We start from the raw sequence: 13182 nt of genomic DNA, 5'->3' as shown, positions 1-13182 counted from the left end.
GATTACCTCATGGGGCTTCCGAGGTGGTAAATCTGTATGAAGCCGACTGCTACCTGCCACATCTCTCTCCTGTGGAGCAACTGATAGGTTCAAACCACCAGCCTTGCAGTTGGCAGTTGGACACTGAGCCACCAGGACGCTCACGCTCTCTCTCTCTCTCTCCCTCTCTCTCTCTCTCTCTCTCACACACACACACACACACACACTGACCTTTCACTGGAGGCTGAATGCTGGTAAAGATGTCCAGATCAGCAATCTTAATGTGGTAAGCTGCTTATCGCTTCTTTAATAGCATCTGCATCACCGCAGAGGGTTTAATTAAAAGGCTGTCTCTCCAGAGCGCTGCACACTTACCGAGCAACTGCACTAGATTAGGGTGTTTGATCTCTTTCATCACTGCAGCTTCTTTCAAGAACTCTTCCACCTCCATGGTGTCCTCCTATTTCAAAAAACAAAGGGGGGTGGGGGGAGATGTGTGTGAAATTATTTCAGCAAGGAAAGAGTTTCAATGGAAGAATGTATCCTTGACCCTCCATCTCCCCTGCCCTGCCGCTCTCGCCACACATAATGGCAGCCAATCCTTGCCCAATGGCAGAGACTCTACTGTCATGCTGCTTGAATGCACTCCCAGGGTGACAAACTCAAGTTGGCTCGGACATGCTGGTGGCTCGGTTCTGTTCCCACCACTGTGTGAACTTGGAGAGGGGATACGGAGGAGAGATGCACAGGCAAACAGGTGCCGGTTTCCGAGAGCAGTTTCGGCATCAGATCAACTCAGCAGTTTCTAATTTCCAAGGGGCCCTTAACATTAAAAAAGGAAAACGAGAAGAAAAAAAAAAAAATCACCCGAAGAATCCAAAGCACGTCTGATTGAAGAGAAGAAGCCAGCTACCCCCAATGTATTGCACAGCGAATGACGAAGAATGCGGGCTCTAAATGAAGCGCTCGCCACTCACTGTCTGGACAATCGCTCAGACTCCGAAACCAGCCTCCCGAGCCCTGCTCCCCTAACAAACAATCCAAGTGTCGTCCGAACCCATCGCGTCCTAGCAAGTTCCTAATGTCTCAACACCAACGGGTTCGGAGCCACAGATAGTAGCAAATGTGCTTCCTCGTTCAGCTCAAGTCACAAAAACCGTGGCCTGGGCCGGTGGCAGACGCCAGCACACTAGGGCTTTTGCTCTGGCTACACACGTAATTCACAAGCCTTTTTTCCCACTTAAAAAAGAAAACAACAGTAACCAACAAACAAAAACCCGCTGACCTGTAACCTGACCAGGCGGACAAAAAGTGAGCAGGGGAGTGATAAATAGGAGAACCTGGCTCTCAGGCCAAAGAGGGAAGAGCAGGCTCCTGACGCACCACGTACGTTTCGGCAGGCAGCGTCTGAAGGGCAAGCCGGTTGGCATGGGAGATAGGGGAGGCAGGGGCGGGGCTTTTAGGCAATTCGACTCCCTGGTGAAGACTGCTCTACCGGCTGCTGTGCCCAGGTGGCACCCGCCCCACTGCCTCAGCCCTAGGAGATGGCTGCTCTGCAGGCTAAGCCCCGCCGGAGGGAAGACCGGCAGAGGACAGGGCAACCTTTACTGAAGCGCTTCCAGGGTTTGGTCAATCGTGTTTACAAGTGAAGCCTGACTAATGAGAGTATGTGTCAGCCTATTATCACTTAGCTTCGGGCTCCGTGAGACTGAAACGGCTCTTAGTGTCAATTAGACATCGTTGGTAGTCACTGTATCGAGCTGCACAGGAAGAAGGGAAGTCATCCTTGCAGCCTCCCCATTGGCTGTGCGAGCCTTCTGAGTCCTCTCGGCTCCTCATCGTGCTCGGCAGACCAGGCTGATCTAGAGGTGACACACTAATGTCAAAGGCTGGAGAAGGCCTGCCAGAATCGGCGCATCCCATGCTGCTCACGTGCAGACTTGGGGCCTCGACGAGCAGTCCTGGTCAACAACATGCTCAAAAGGTAGAAACCAGGCTGCTAGACAAGTGGCCCCACACAGGAAGCCATGCACAGTGACATCACTTCAGCAGCACCATTTGTTGGCGACCACCACGCCTTTTCTGGAAGAACTATGCTGTCTGTCTGCAGGGGGTGTGGACATGCAAAAGCAGCAATATGGCTTTGGACGGCATTTCTCTTCACATCCTGTCTGGAAAGGCACACATGCACACACTCAGAGAGTGTCTGATTCCCTGGGGGATTTTTTCATCCAGGAAAATCAGTGTGAACTTGTCTCCCCCTGCTGGAATCAGAGTTCTGAGACTACAATCAACTTATGCTTGCAGTTGTGTTACATGGGAAATGTCCCTGAGGTCACCCCGCTACCTTCCTTCGTTTGGTTAGAAAGTCTCCATCATCCTTTTGAAGATAGTTCTTCTACTTCGGCAGTAAACCTTGCAGAGCCGGGTGAATTAGGGCGAAGGGATCACACTGCATTTCAGCCTTGTGTCTTCAGAGTCTGTATTAAGGGGGAGATTGGTACACACGGGTCGCCTGGCCCGGCCCAGCTCCAGATAATGTTCTGGGTGATACAGACACTAGTCATGAAGTAGACTGAACTTAGTTCAGCGGCTATGTGACCGTGGGAAGGACACTGCCCTGTTCCCCTCTGCAAAATGGAGGTGACAGCTGCAGACAGCTCATTCATGAAGAGCAAAGACTGCCTGGCTTATGGTCAGATTCAGTCAGTGGTCGCACTTAGATTATTAGGAAGAGAGATGGTCTCTGTTCCGGAGAGACAGGCTGCATGCATTGTTTGCATGGAAAGACAAATAACTTCATTAATATTGTTTCTGCTTCTTCCAGACTCTGTGCTTTCCAGGTGGTGTTTTCTAATCAGGTTCAGCCTTTCAGCTCATCGGCCTAACCCCTAAGTGTTAGGTATTTTACAGCATGGGAAAGAGAACAGTTGCTAAAAATGGCTCAGCACCTTCACTTTCTGCACAGCCTTTAGCTAATCTACAGATGCATTGATTTCCTTATCTGCTATGGTTCGATTAGCCAGATGTTCGGTGAACAGTCACTGATCCGTGGAAGGGACCAACATGTGGAAAAGCAGACTGCAGAGCTGGGCCAGTTTCTAAGCTCGACAAAGAAGGGGCTCACCAACCAGGTGTGGGATGTCCACGAGAAACCACGTCACAGAGGGGACCCCGAAACCCACCCCGCAAGGGCGTGATGGCATCTTATCCTCCACAGCATGGGAATGATTAGTTTGCAAAAGCCAGTGCTGTGTGGCCACAGCAAGCACCTCTTCCCCTAATGCAGTGTCCCCACGGAAAAGCCAAAGTGCTACTGTGACCATCGAGCGGTAGTCCTGTCAACAACAATGTTGACCCTTCCTCTCTGCTCTGTTCTGGAGCTTTCCAATAAAATCAATTTCCTATGGAAAAACAAACCCTAAAACCCAGCACACTGTGTTGGCAGGGGCAGGCCAGACTGGCACTTTGCTATCACTGATGGTAGAGTGCAAATCGGTACCAGTGCACTGAAGTGTTGACTCAGTTCATAAATGCTCCCCTCTCACATGGATGCAGACAGGGATAATCCCCGTGGCACCTTTGTCCTAGCAATGACACAAGCGCCCTGTCACCTGAGGGGCTCGTCTTCTGGTCCAGATCAGACGGCATTCTGCTGCTCTCCAAAAGGTTTTCCGTGGCTCCCTTTCCACAAGTGGACCACCTCGTCCTTTCTCTTCGTCTACTTCAAGGTCCATTCTTCCAAAGTACCAGGCTAATAGGGTAATACCCTGCACCACCAGGAAGACCAGTTAATGTAATATGAGTCAAAGTCACAAATCAGCCACTAATGCCAAAGACGAAGAGATTGACGTGTTTTACTGGCTTCCGTAGTCTGAAATGAATCAATCATGTCTGAGAGAGGCACCGATAATTACTACTGACTGGAACGGGAAAGGAAGAAATGAAAAAAGGAGACTCATTTGTTGGAAAACACCGCCTTGGCGACAGAAACGACACTGGAAGTCCCATGACAGAATTTTGCAAGGCCATCGACTTGCTCATTGTAAACACCTTCTTTCAGCAACATAAACGGGACAACTCACTGTACACACAGACTCCGCAAGCTGGAATACACAGAAATCCAAATGCCGCCCCCTGTGGAAAGTTCAGATGGAAAGCAGCTCAGTCTCATCCGCCCGGACCCACGGTGGACCAGCCCCTCAGCTGTTCCCATGTAAGTCCAGGTGGACGATGAAGACATTTAAAATAAGCCCGTGAGAGCTAAACTACAGTCTTGTCTATATCCCACCCGAATTTTAGGGACCATCTCAGGAAAAGGCTTGATGAGTTGAACACTGAAGACCAAAGACCAGACAAGCTGAGGGATGACATCAAAGGCATCAGACACGAGGCACCCAGAAGGCCACTGAAAGGCCAAAGTGAGTGTCAGAAGAGACGCTGGAAAATGGAAGTAAGTGATGGGGTCGGCTGAGACCTGGGGGGCGGGGGGACACTGAAATGGGAGAACAGGCTCAGCTTCTCTCAAGCTGAAAGCACTGAGAAACACCTCGAGCTGCATTCCCGAAGGACCCATGGAAGGGAGGTGAGCGTTCCGCTCCGCACGGCCATCTAACAACTAGAGAACCCGGGGAAACAGTATAAGATGCAGCAACACCAAAAGGCAACACAAGACATAGAGGTACTGCACACAAAGAACTGGCCGAGGTTGAACCGTTTTAAGAAGTAGCTTATGATCAAGAACTGATGGTACCAAAGGAAGGAGCAGACACTGCACTGAAGACACCGGTGAAAGACAAGGGTGTTTCCACAGGTGGAGCCAAACCGGAAGCACTCACTCGCCGATGCCAAGAGATCTGTAAGACAGCCAACTACCTACCTGGCCAAGGGACTGGAAGAGATCCAGATCTGTCCCCATTCTATAGAAAAGTGATCCAATGGAAGGTGCAAGTTATTAAACAGCATGTAAATTTTTGCTGAAAATCATTAAGAAACGGTTGCATTAGTACACTGACGGAGAACTGCCAAAAGTTCGAGCTGAATTCAAAAGATGAAGTAAAATGAAACATATCATTGCTGAAGTCAGATAGATCTTGGCAAAAAGCAGAGACCACGAGGAAGATGTTTACCTGTGTTTTACTGACTGGGTGGATAACAACAAAGGATAGACAACAGTGCAAAGAATGAGCGCTCCAGAACACTTACCTGTGCTCACAGGGTATCTGTTTATAGACCAAGAGCTAACCACTGAAACAGATCCAGGGGCTGCTGCGGGGTCTCACCACACTTGCCAATCTATACTCCGAGCAAATAACACGAGAAGCAGAACTATACGAAGAACATGGACCCGGCACTAAGAAAAGGATCATTAACGTACTTTAGAGATGACCCAACCCTGCTTGTGGAGAGGGAGGAAATTCGAAGCATTACTGATGAAGATGAAAAACTTTAATATGGATCACACCTCCACCACAAGCAACGAAACTCACAACTGGACCAATAAGCAAAAGCACAATAAAGAGAAAAACAAAGCCAAGAAACCCACCATAGTTGTTAGGAATTAACTTTTTTCTTTTTTTAATGTTTAGCTTTGCTTTACTGACTATGCAAAGGCCTTTGACTGTGTCGATCATAACACACTGGGTAACACTGAGAAGAACGGGAATTTCAGAACAACACTTCATGGTGCTCATGTGGATCCCGTACCTGGATCAAGAAGCAGTGTGGAAACAACATGGTTTAAGATCATGTGATTTCCATGAGGCGTCGAAGGGATCAGCTATAAGGCATCATCAGAACAAAAAAATCTTACCATAGTGAATGATGGAGGGAGTGCGGAGTGGAGACCCAAAGCCCATTAGTAGGCCACTGGAGATCCCCCTGCAGAGGGGGTTCGGGGAGGAGATGAGCCAGTCAGGGTGCGATGTAACAACGATGAGAAATACAACTTTCCTCTAATTCCTAAATGCTTCCTCCCTGCTCCCACTACCATGACTCGAATTCGACCTTGCAAGTCTGGCTAGACCAGAGGATGTGCACTGGTACAGATAGGAACTGAAAATCCAGGGAATCCAGGGCGGATGAGCCCTACAGGACCAGTGGTGTGAGTGGCGAAACAGGGAGGGTAGAGGGAGAGTGGGTAGGAAAGAGGGAACCGATTACAAGGAACTATATGTGACCTCTTCCCTGGGGGACGGACAACCGAAAAGTGGGTGAAGGGAGACGTCGGACAGGGCAAGATATGACAAAATACCCATTTATAAACTATCAAGGGCTCATGAGGGAGGGGGGAGCGGGGAGGGAGGGGAAAAATGAGGACCTAATGCCGGGGGTTTAAGTGGAGAGAAAATGTTTTGAGAATGATGTATAAATGCGCTTTACACAATTGATGTGTGTATGGATTGCGATAACAGTTGTATGAGCCCCTAATAAAATGTTTTTTAAAAAAATCATGTGATTTCACTGTACTTGACTAAACAAGCAACACTCGGAAGCAGCGTACCTTCCAGACGTGCTACACTGGACAAATCTGTTGCAAAAGATGTCGCTTAAAAGAGTAGGATGGGCCAACCCAAGCTGTGATGTTCTCAGCTGCCTCGGGCGAAGAGGAAGGCTGGACGATGCTGAGGAAACCAGAGAAGATGGGATGCCTTTGAATTATGGTGCTGGGGAAGAATCTTACACATCGGTTGGAAGAAGTTCAGCCGGAATGCTGCTTAGAAGCCCAGGGTGATGAGATTTTTGTCTCATACTTTGGACTTGTCATCAGGAGGGTTAAGTTCCTTCAGAAGGACGGAATGCTTGGTAGAAGGTCAGCAAAGTAGAAGAAGATGCTTAACAAGACGGACTGAACAGAGCAGCAGCAATGATCTCCACACAGCCATGCTTGTGAGGATGGTCCAGGACCGAGCAGTTTCTCCTTCTCCTGGACCAAGGGTTGTAATGATCAGAACCCACGCAATGGCACCTAGCCACCATCACACCTCCACACAAATGCCAACTGAGGACGAGCACATACTGACGTATATGCACATAAAAATGACATCGTACACCTGTATGTGGGGGCTTCAAAAAGTTCCCGGAAAAATTTCACTATCTTTCCATTTCATTTTTCTACGGACTTTTGGTGGAAAATACAGAGCAATGGCTAGTGGCTACAGTGTGCTTCCTTGTGGGTTTAAACGAGAGAAGGGAAAAGACACACTTGTGGGCCCCTCGGGGGAAATGAACCTCCAGGATGAGAAGACCCCAGTGCGTACGTTACCTGTCTGAAAAGTGTGCAGAGCACAACGTACAACTGACTTTTTGTTAGTGCATGAGTCGATCTTGATGCCGCAACGAGGAGATAAGGGTGTCGGTGTCTTCTCTGCACTACTAGTAGACCTGCCCACAGCTTGCAAACTCGTGGAATATGGCTCATTTACGAAGTGGGGCTTCTCACACTTGAAAGCAGGATTTTCTTTTTTAATCATTTTATTGAGGGCTCTTACAACTCTTATACCAATCCATATATACATCCATTGTGTCAAGTGCATTTGTACATATGCTGCCGCCATCATTTTCAAAACATATTTTATCCTTGAGCCCTTGGTATCAGCTCATCATCCCCCCCCCCACGAACCTTTCATGATGTAGAGATATTTTTTTCCCGTATCTTACACCAACCCCTGTTACTGCTAAAGCACTCTGTCCTGCTATAGGGCAGCGGTCCCAAACCAAGGGCCTCGGCTGTAATCCCAGTTTCCCACCTTGAGGTGTCTATGGTCCTCATGGTTCTCGTTCGCTGGGGTCTCCCTAATGCTCTAAAAGGTGCTCTGTGCTGGTCTTGCAGTGGGCTAGGTGTCAGGCTGTGAATCCTATGGACAGTGGTGGTTCAAACCCACCAGCCGCTCCAAGGGAGAAAGATGAGGCTTCCTGCTCCTATGAAGATTTCCAGCCTCAGAAACCAATGGGGCAGCAGTTCTGTGTCTTACAGGGTTGGTAAGAGTTGGAAATCGACCTGCTGACAGTGGGCAGGGTTTGGGTTTGGGTTTATGCCCTCACGCACAGGTTCTCAAGCTTCTGTGGCCCTTTGGCAATGGAAATTTCCCGGGGCTTCGTGGATTCTTTCCACACAGCTCCCTTTGTGCCCAAGAACTTTGCAGCACAGGCGCGTACTACCAGGAGCACTCAGCTGGGTTACAAGTTTGGCGCTTGTGTGTTCAGAACCTTGACGGTTGCCCAAACGTTTTCGACGGCCTCTTCGGTTCCCCTCACAGTTTAAGCGGCTTTGTAGTTCATGACCCAGTATACAGTGTCCGCAACCGCGTTTGCAGCCCTCCTGGATCTTTCCAGGGCCCGCAGTGGGGGTGGGTATAGCCCACTTTGGGAAACAGTTCTCTAATGGGATGTTGTCTAAGGGTTCAATAGAGAGCCAAGGGTAAAAGTGGCACCTTGCTCCCCCTGCTGGTTATGAAAGAGGATGCTGCCGTCTGCGGGGCCAGCAGTGCAGAACAGGCCGGAAAGGGAAGGGAACTGGTGAGCAAATGAAGACTGGACGGATTGCTGGAAGGGTTCTCAGATATTTTGGATCTCTCTGAGAGTAGAAGTTAGTGGAAAACATCACATTTTAATGTGTGTAACTGTGGTCTACATACATTTGTCAAGGTGTTTGAGGAATATGAATTCGAGGCACACCTTTTGCGGGTCGGGATGAGCGCAGAGGGACCACCATGAAGTCTCAGGCATGCTTTGTGAGTACAAGGTGAGGGGCCGCTGCCTGTCCACCCCAAGTGCTGGACACCACCCTTCTACTGCATGGGCATCTTCACCCCAACCCTGTGGTCGTCGAGTCCCACTTCTGGTGCTTTGTGTCACCGCTGAAGACGACGACGTCTTCAGGAGCTTGTGCTCTGCGGGCAGGTGTTCCCGAAGTCCCCTCTGCAGGTGAGGAACTTGGGCATCTGCTGTGCTACGACTCCCACAGGCAGCAGGACCACGTCATGTACCGGGACCTGACCACCACAGACACCGTCACCCACCGCTACGGCGACATGGGCACTTGGCACCAAACCCATGCCCACTCCATCCAGATCATGAAGGTGGAGGGACTGCGGGCAGCAAGTGCTGCCGGCCTGTGGTCAAGCAGGTCCATGGCTCCAAGACCAAGTTTCCGCTGGCCCCCACCCCCGGGCCTGCAGCCAGCCCCAGCCCCGCTTCACCACCAAGCAGCCCAACACCTTCTTCCTCTAGACACAGCCCTCCTCTAGCCCAAGTCTGCCCAAGAAACACCTCGGGGCTGTCAAAAGAAAGACAAAGAATTTGAGGTACAAATAGAGATAGAAGAGTGAGCTCTGACCTTACGAATCTGGCTAAACCGGAGGATGAACACTGGTACAGATAGGAACTGGAAACACAGGGAATCCAGGACAGATGAGCCCTTCAGGACCAGTGCTGAGAGTGGCGATACTGGGAGGGTAGAGGGAGAGTGGGGTGGAAAGGGGGAACTGATTTAAAAGGATCTACATATAACCTCCTCCCTGGGGGACGGAAAACAGAAAAGTGGGTGAAGGTAGACGTCAGACAAAATAATAATAATTTGTAAATTATCACGGGTTCATGAGGGAGTGGGAGTGGGAAGGGAGGGGGGAAATGAGGAGCTAATGCCAAGGGCTTAAGTGGAGAGCAAATGTTTTGAGAATGATGAGGGCAATGAATGTACAGATGTGGTTTACACAATGGATGGATATATGGATTGTGATAAGAGTTGTATAAGCCCCCAATAAAATGATTAAAAAAAAAAAAGAAAGAGTTGGGCTCCAGAACCAGGCGTCTGCATTAGGATCTTGGCTCCGCCGTGCCGGGCTGTGCAGCCCCCTACTCTTACCACCATCTGCTTCGGTTTCCCCAACCTTAAAATACAGCTAGCACTAGTCCCCTCTCTTAAGGATGTTGGAAGGATTCAAGGAGATGCTATGTTTGTTGAAAGGCCTGGTAGGTTGTGATGGGTTGCTAGCCGCAAGGTCAGCAGTTCAAAAGCACCAGCCTCTCCACAGGAGAGAGCCTCCTGCTCCTGTCAGGAGTGGCCGTCTGGGAGACCCACGGGCAGCTCTGCCCTGTCCGACAGGGCACTGCGAGGCACAGCTGACTGGGGCAGTGAGTCTGGTTGGGCAATGCTTGTTGAAGAGTGCCACCGTCGCATCTATTCTGCTCACAGTGAGCCCTGTTCCACGAACAGAAGGAAAGAGTGGCGGGCCTGTGCTACCTTCACCATGGCTACAGTCGAACCATGTTACAGCCACTCAATCCACCTTGCCAAGGGGCTTCCTCTTTCCTCAGACCCTCTACATTATCAAGCATGATGCTCTTTTTCAGGGTCTGGTCTCTCCTAATAGCATGTCCAAAGTACGTGAGAAGAAATACCGCCTTGCGACATGCAAACCCCAAGGGCAAGCAGGAGTCTGGGCTCCTACTGCACTCTCGCCCCAATTCAAGAACGCTGAGTTCTGATAACATGGCCCCGCTCGATACTCACCTTCACGAAAGGATCACTGAAGACAGGGTGCTACAGCAAAGTGTGATGAAGAAAGTAGATGGTGCCTGGCTATCAATTGGAAGAGTCTCTGTTGTCTCTGGTGTCCAAAGACCTGTATTTAAATAAGCAGCCATCTAATCGAGGAGTCAACTAAGTCCACATGGAAGAAGCACACTAGCTTGTGTAACCCAATGATGACAATTAAAAAATTTGAATATGGCAACGGGATAAGTATCAGAGCTAAAGTTATGAACACCCAATTTGTAGAAGGCTACAGAGAGCAGTAAGAGCCCAAAACCCTTCTGCAGAGTATCTGGTCAGACTGAGCCGCTGAAAGCAGAGGCCACTGTAATCTTGAATACGCTGGATCGAACTCGATACTTAGCCACATGACCTATCTCCCTATCAACCAGGCCTGAGTTGGTTCTATGTGCAAGTATCTCTTACTCGGTCCGTGATGGAAATTTCTTCCCTGGCTTTTGGAATGTTGATAAGGGTCTTTTCTTTCTTATTCATTATTTGTACTTTTGTCTTTATATTATCTTATCCTTACCACCTTAGTTTAAATTTGGCTTTTGTTTTCCAGTTTGTGACCCACAGGAGGAGTGGATGCAGAGTGACAGTAACTGATAGCGGGGATGCAGGGGTGGGGAGTGGGTGACAGGGAGGGAAGGGGATTTCAGGAGTAGGAGATGAAGCGGGGAGGGGGCAGGAGAACTGATAGGGTAATGATTGTACACTTCTCCTGGATATGACTGAATGAACTGTTGATGTGTATGTTATGTACATTATATGCTAAAAGGAGGAGGAATCTCGCCACTTGCGCTGCTAGTGAGCATTCTGGCTGTACCGCCCCAAGACAGATGTGTCTGTTCTCTGTGCACGTTCACGGTAGTTTCAATCGCATTCACCAGCACCATCGTTCAAACGCATCCACCTTATGTGGTCTTCCTTCCTCCCTGTCCCACTCTCACGTGCCGATGAGGTGATGGCAAATGCCACGGGGTGGGTCAGGCTCACCTTAGCCTTCAGAGTACCTTTGCTCCAAAAAAGTCCTCCACTTTTTGTGTGGAACGTCAAAGTCGCCTATACTGGTTTGACTCGGCAAGTAGGAAGCGCACTGCACAGATGTTTCTGTGCCTGGTGAGCCGAACACAGGGTAGGTCGGCGAAGCCATTGCTGGCCGTGCACTTCGGGTGACCAGCCCTAGGAGTGGTGTGCTCTTTCCCCTCCCTGGGTGCCGCTTGGGGCGGGGACTCACGCACTTCTAGGCAACTAGGTTCTGTGGTCTTCACAGACGGTAGGACCACTGCATTAAGGGTCTTGGGAATACGGGCTTTGGAGGAAATCATTAAAATAATTTTTTTTTAAGTATAGCAAAACATCATCAGTAAAGAATGTCCTAGGAGGCAGACAATTCTGATTCCGCGCCATAAGAAAATCACCATTAGCCCTGAGCTCTAGTAGGGCCCCCTTCTCGGAAGCTTCCTTCTTGCGGTTGTTCAGGAAACAACGTTGCAGCAGCACCATCGACTAAGGGAAGCTTGCCTCACAAGTGACCCTGTGCAAACCCTCTTTTCTTAACCTTTAAACCAAGCCTTTACTGAAGTGAAAGTATAATTCATGCTTTTACTTGTCCTTGCTCATGTGTGCAGATCTTAGCAAATGCAGAGGTCATGCGTGGGCCAGCGGTCTAGGGCACTAGAAGGGGCCATGCTTTTCTGGGCCTGCTTCTCAGCCCTGGGCTGGCTGGAGAGACGGGTGCACAAGCCGGTCCCCTCCCTGCACTCGCCATGACCTGTGGGAGAGGCAGGGTGGCAGGTGTTTGGTTCTTTTACTTGAGGAGACACCATGGTGAAAAGGCAGTTACTGGTTAAAAAGCTTCGCATGCACGTGTACAAACCAGCTACCTCAAAACCACAGATAACCAACATTTGGGAGGATGATGGAATTTACAAAACCTTAGCCATGAATGTTCTCCAAAGTACTGGGCGTTGTGATATCCAACTCTAGGCCAGCTACGCTATGCATCCAACTCTTCACCGGCTCTCACGGCCTCCAGGACTGTCTGATGTCCCTCTTTTGCCTCTCCGGCGTCTCTCTCCTCCCCTAGCCCCTTGGCCAACTCCTGCTCCTTCACCAAGAACCCGCTCAATGCTTCCTCTCGTGCTGAGCAGAGTCCTTCAGTCCTCTCACAGTGCCCAGTTCTGAGCACACGTCTTGAACGCTGCACCTCACAATGCACGGCCATTTGAACAGACGTGCCTACTGGGCTCTTCCTACCTGCACTGTAAGCCACCCGAGGGGAAGAGCTTGAATTCACGTCCATGAAACAAATGTCTAGCCCAGAGCTTGGCAAATAGATGGGAGGATTCAATATGCCTTTTCTTATATTAAATTTAAAAAAAACCTACCTGGAAAATACCTAACAGCCATCAAGGTGACCCAAACCATGCCAGATAGCCACCCAAGACACATCTGTCCCATTCAATGACAACCTCCACCACACACCTGTCCCACCCCAATGCCAGTCTAACGGATGCACTCAATATGAGCATTTGGAAGCCACTTTTGGTTTAAGCCTGCGACATTTCCTCGTGAAGGTTCAATATGGCCTTTCTAGCTGTAATAGTCTAGGTACTTTGTAGAAACAAATTCATAGCAACTCATGTATAAGAGAGAGTTTTATG

At 49.5% G+C, this 13182-nt stretch overlaps 1 protein-coding gene and 1 pseudogene across 2 annotated transcripts in view; one reads left to right on the top strand and one right to left on the bottom strand.

Annotated features, from left to right (window-relative positions):
• The window catches only part of ABL1 (ABL proto-oncogene 1, non-receptor tyrosine kinase), a 167768-nt gene that overhangs the window by 14245 nt on the left and 140341 nt on the right, over positions 1–13182 (bottom strand). For both annotated transcript variants that reach the window (XM_045288544.1, XM_004713251.2), the window contains one exon: positions 355–439. In XM_045288544.1, the coding sequence (XP_045144479.1) occupies positions 355–439 (85 nt within the window). The remainder of the gene's footprint in view (positions 1–354; positions 440–13182) is intronic.
• On the top strand, positions 8057–9210 carry LOC115869139 (annotated as a pseudogene).

This window comes from Echinops telfairi, unplaced genomic scaffold (assembly GCF_000313985.2).
Source record: "Echinops telfairi isolate 266 unplaced genomic scaffold, ASM31398v2 ScPeMD7_22;HRSCAF=79, whole genome shotgun sequence".
Lineage (NCBI taxonomy): Eukaryota > Metazoa > Chordata > Mammalia > Afrosoricida > Tenrecidae > Echinops > Echinops telfairi.
The sequence above is the reverse complement of the archived record's forward strand: the minus strand, read 5'-3'. Positions and strand labels throughout refer to the sequence as shown.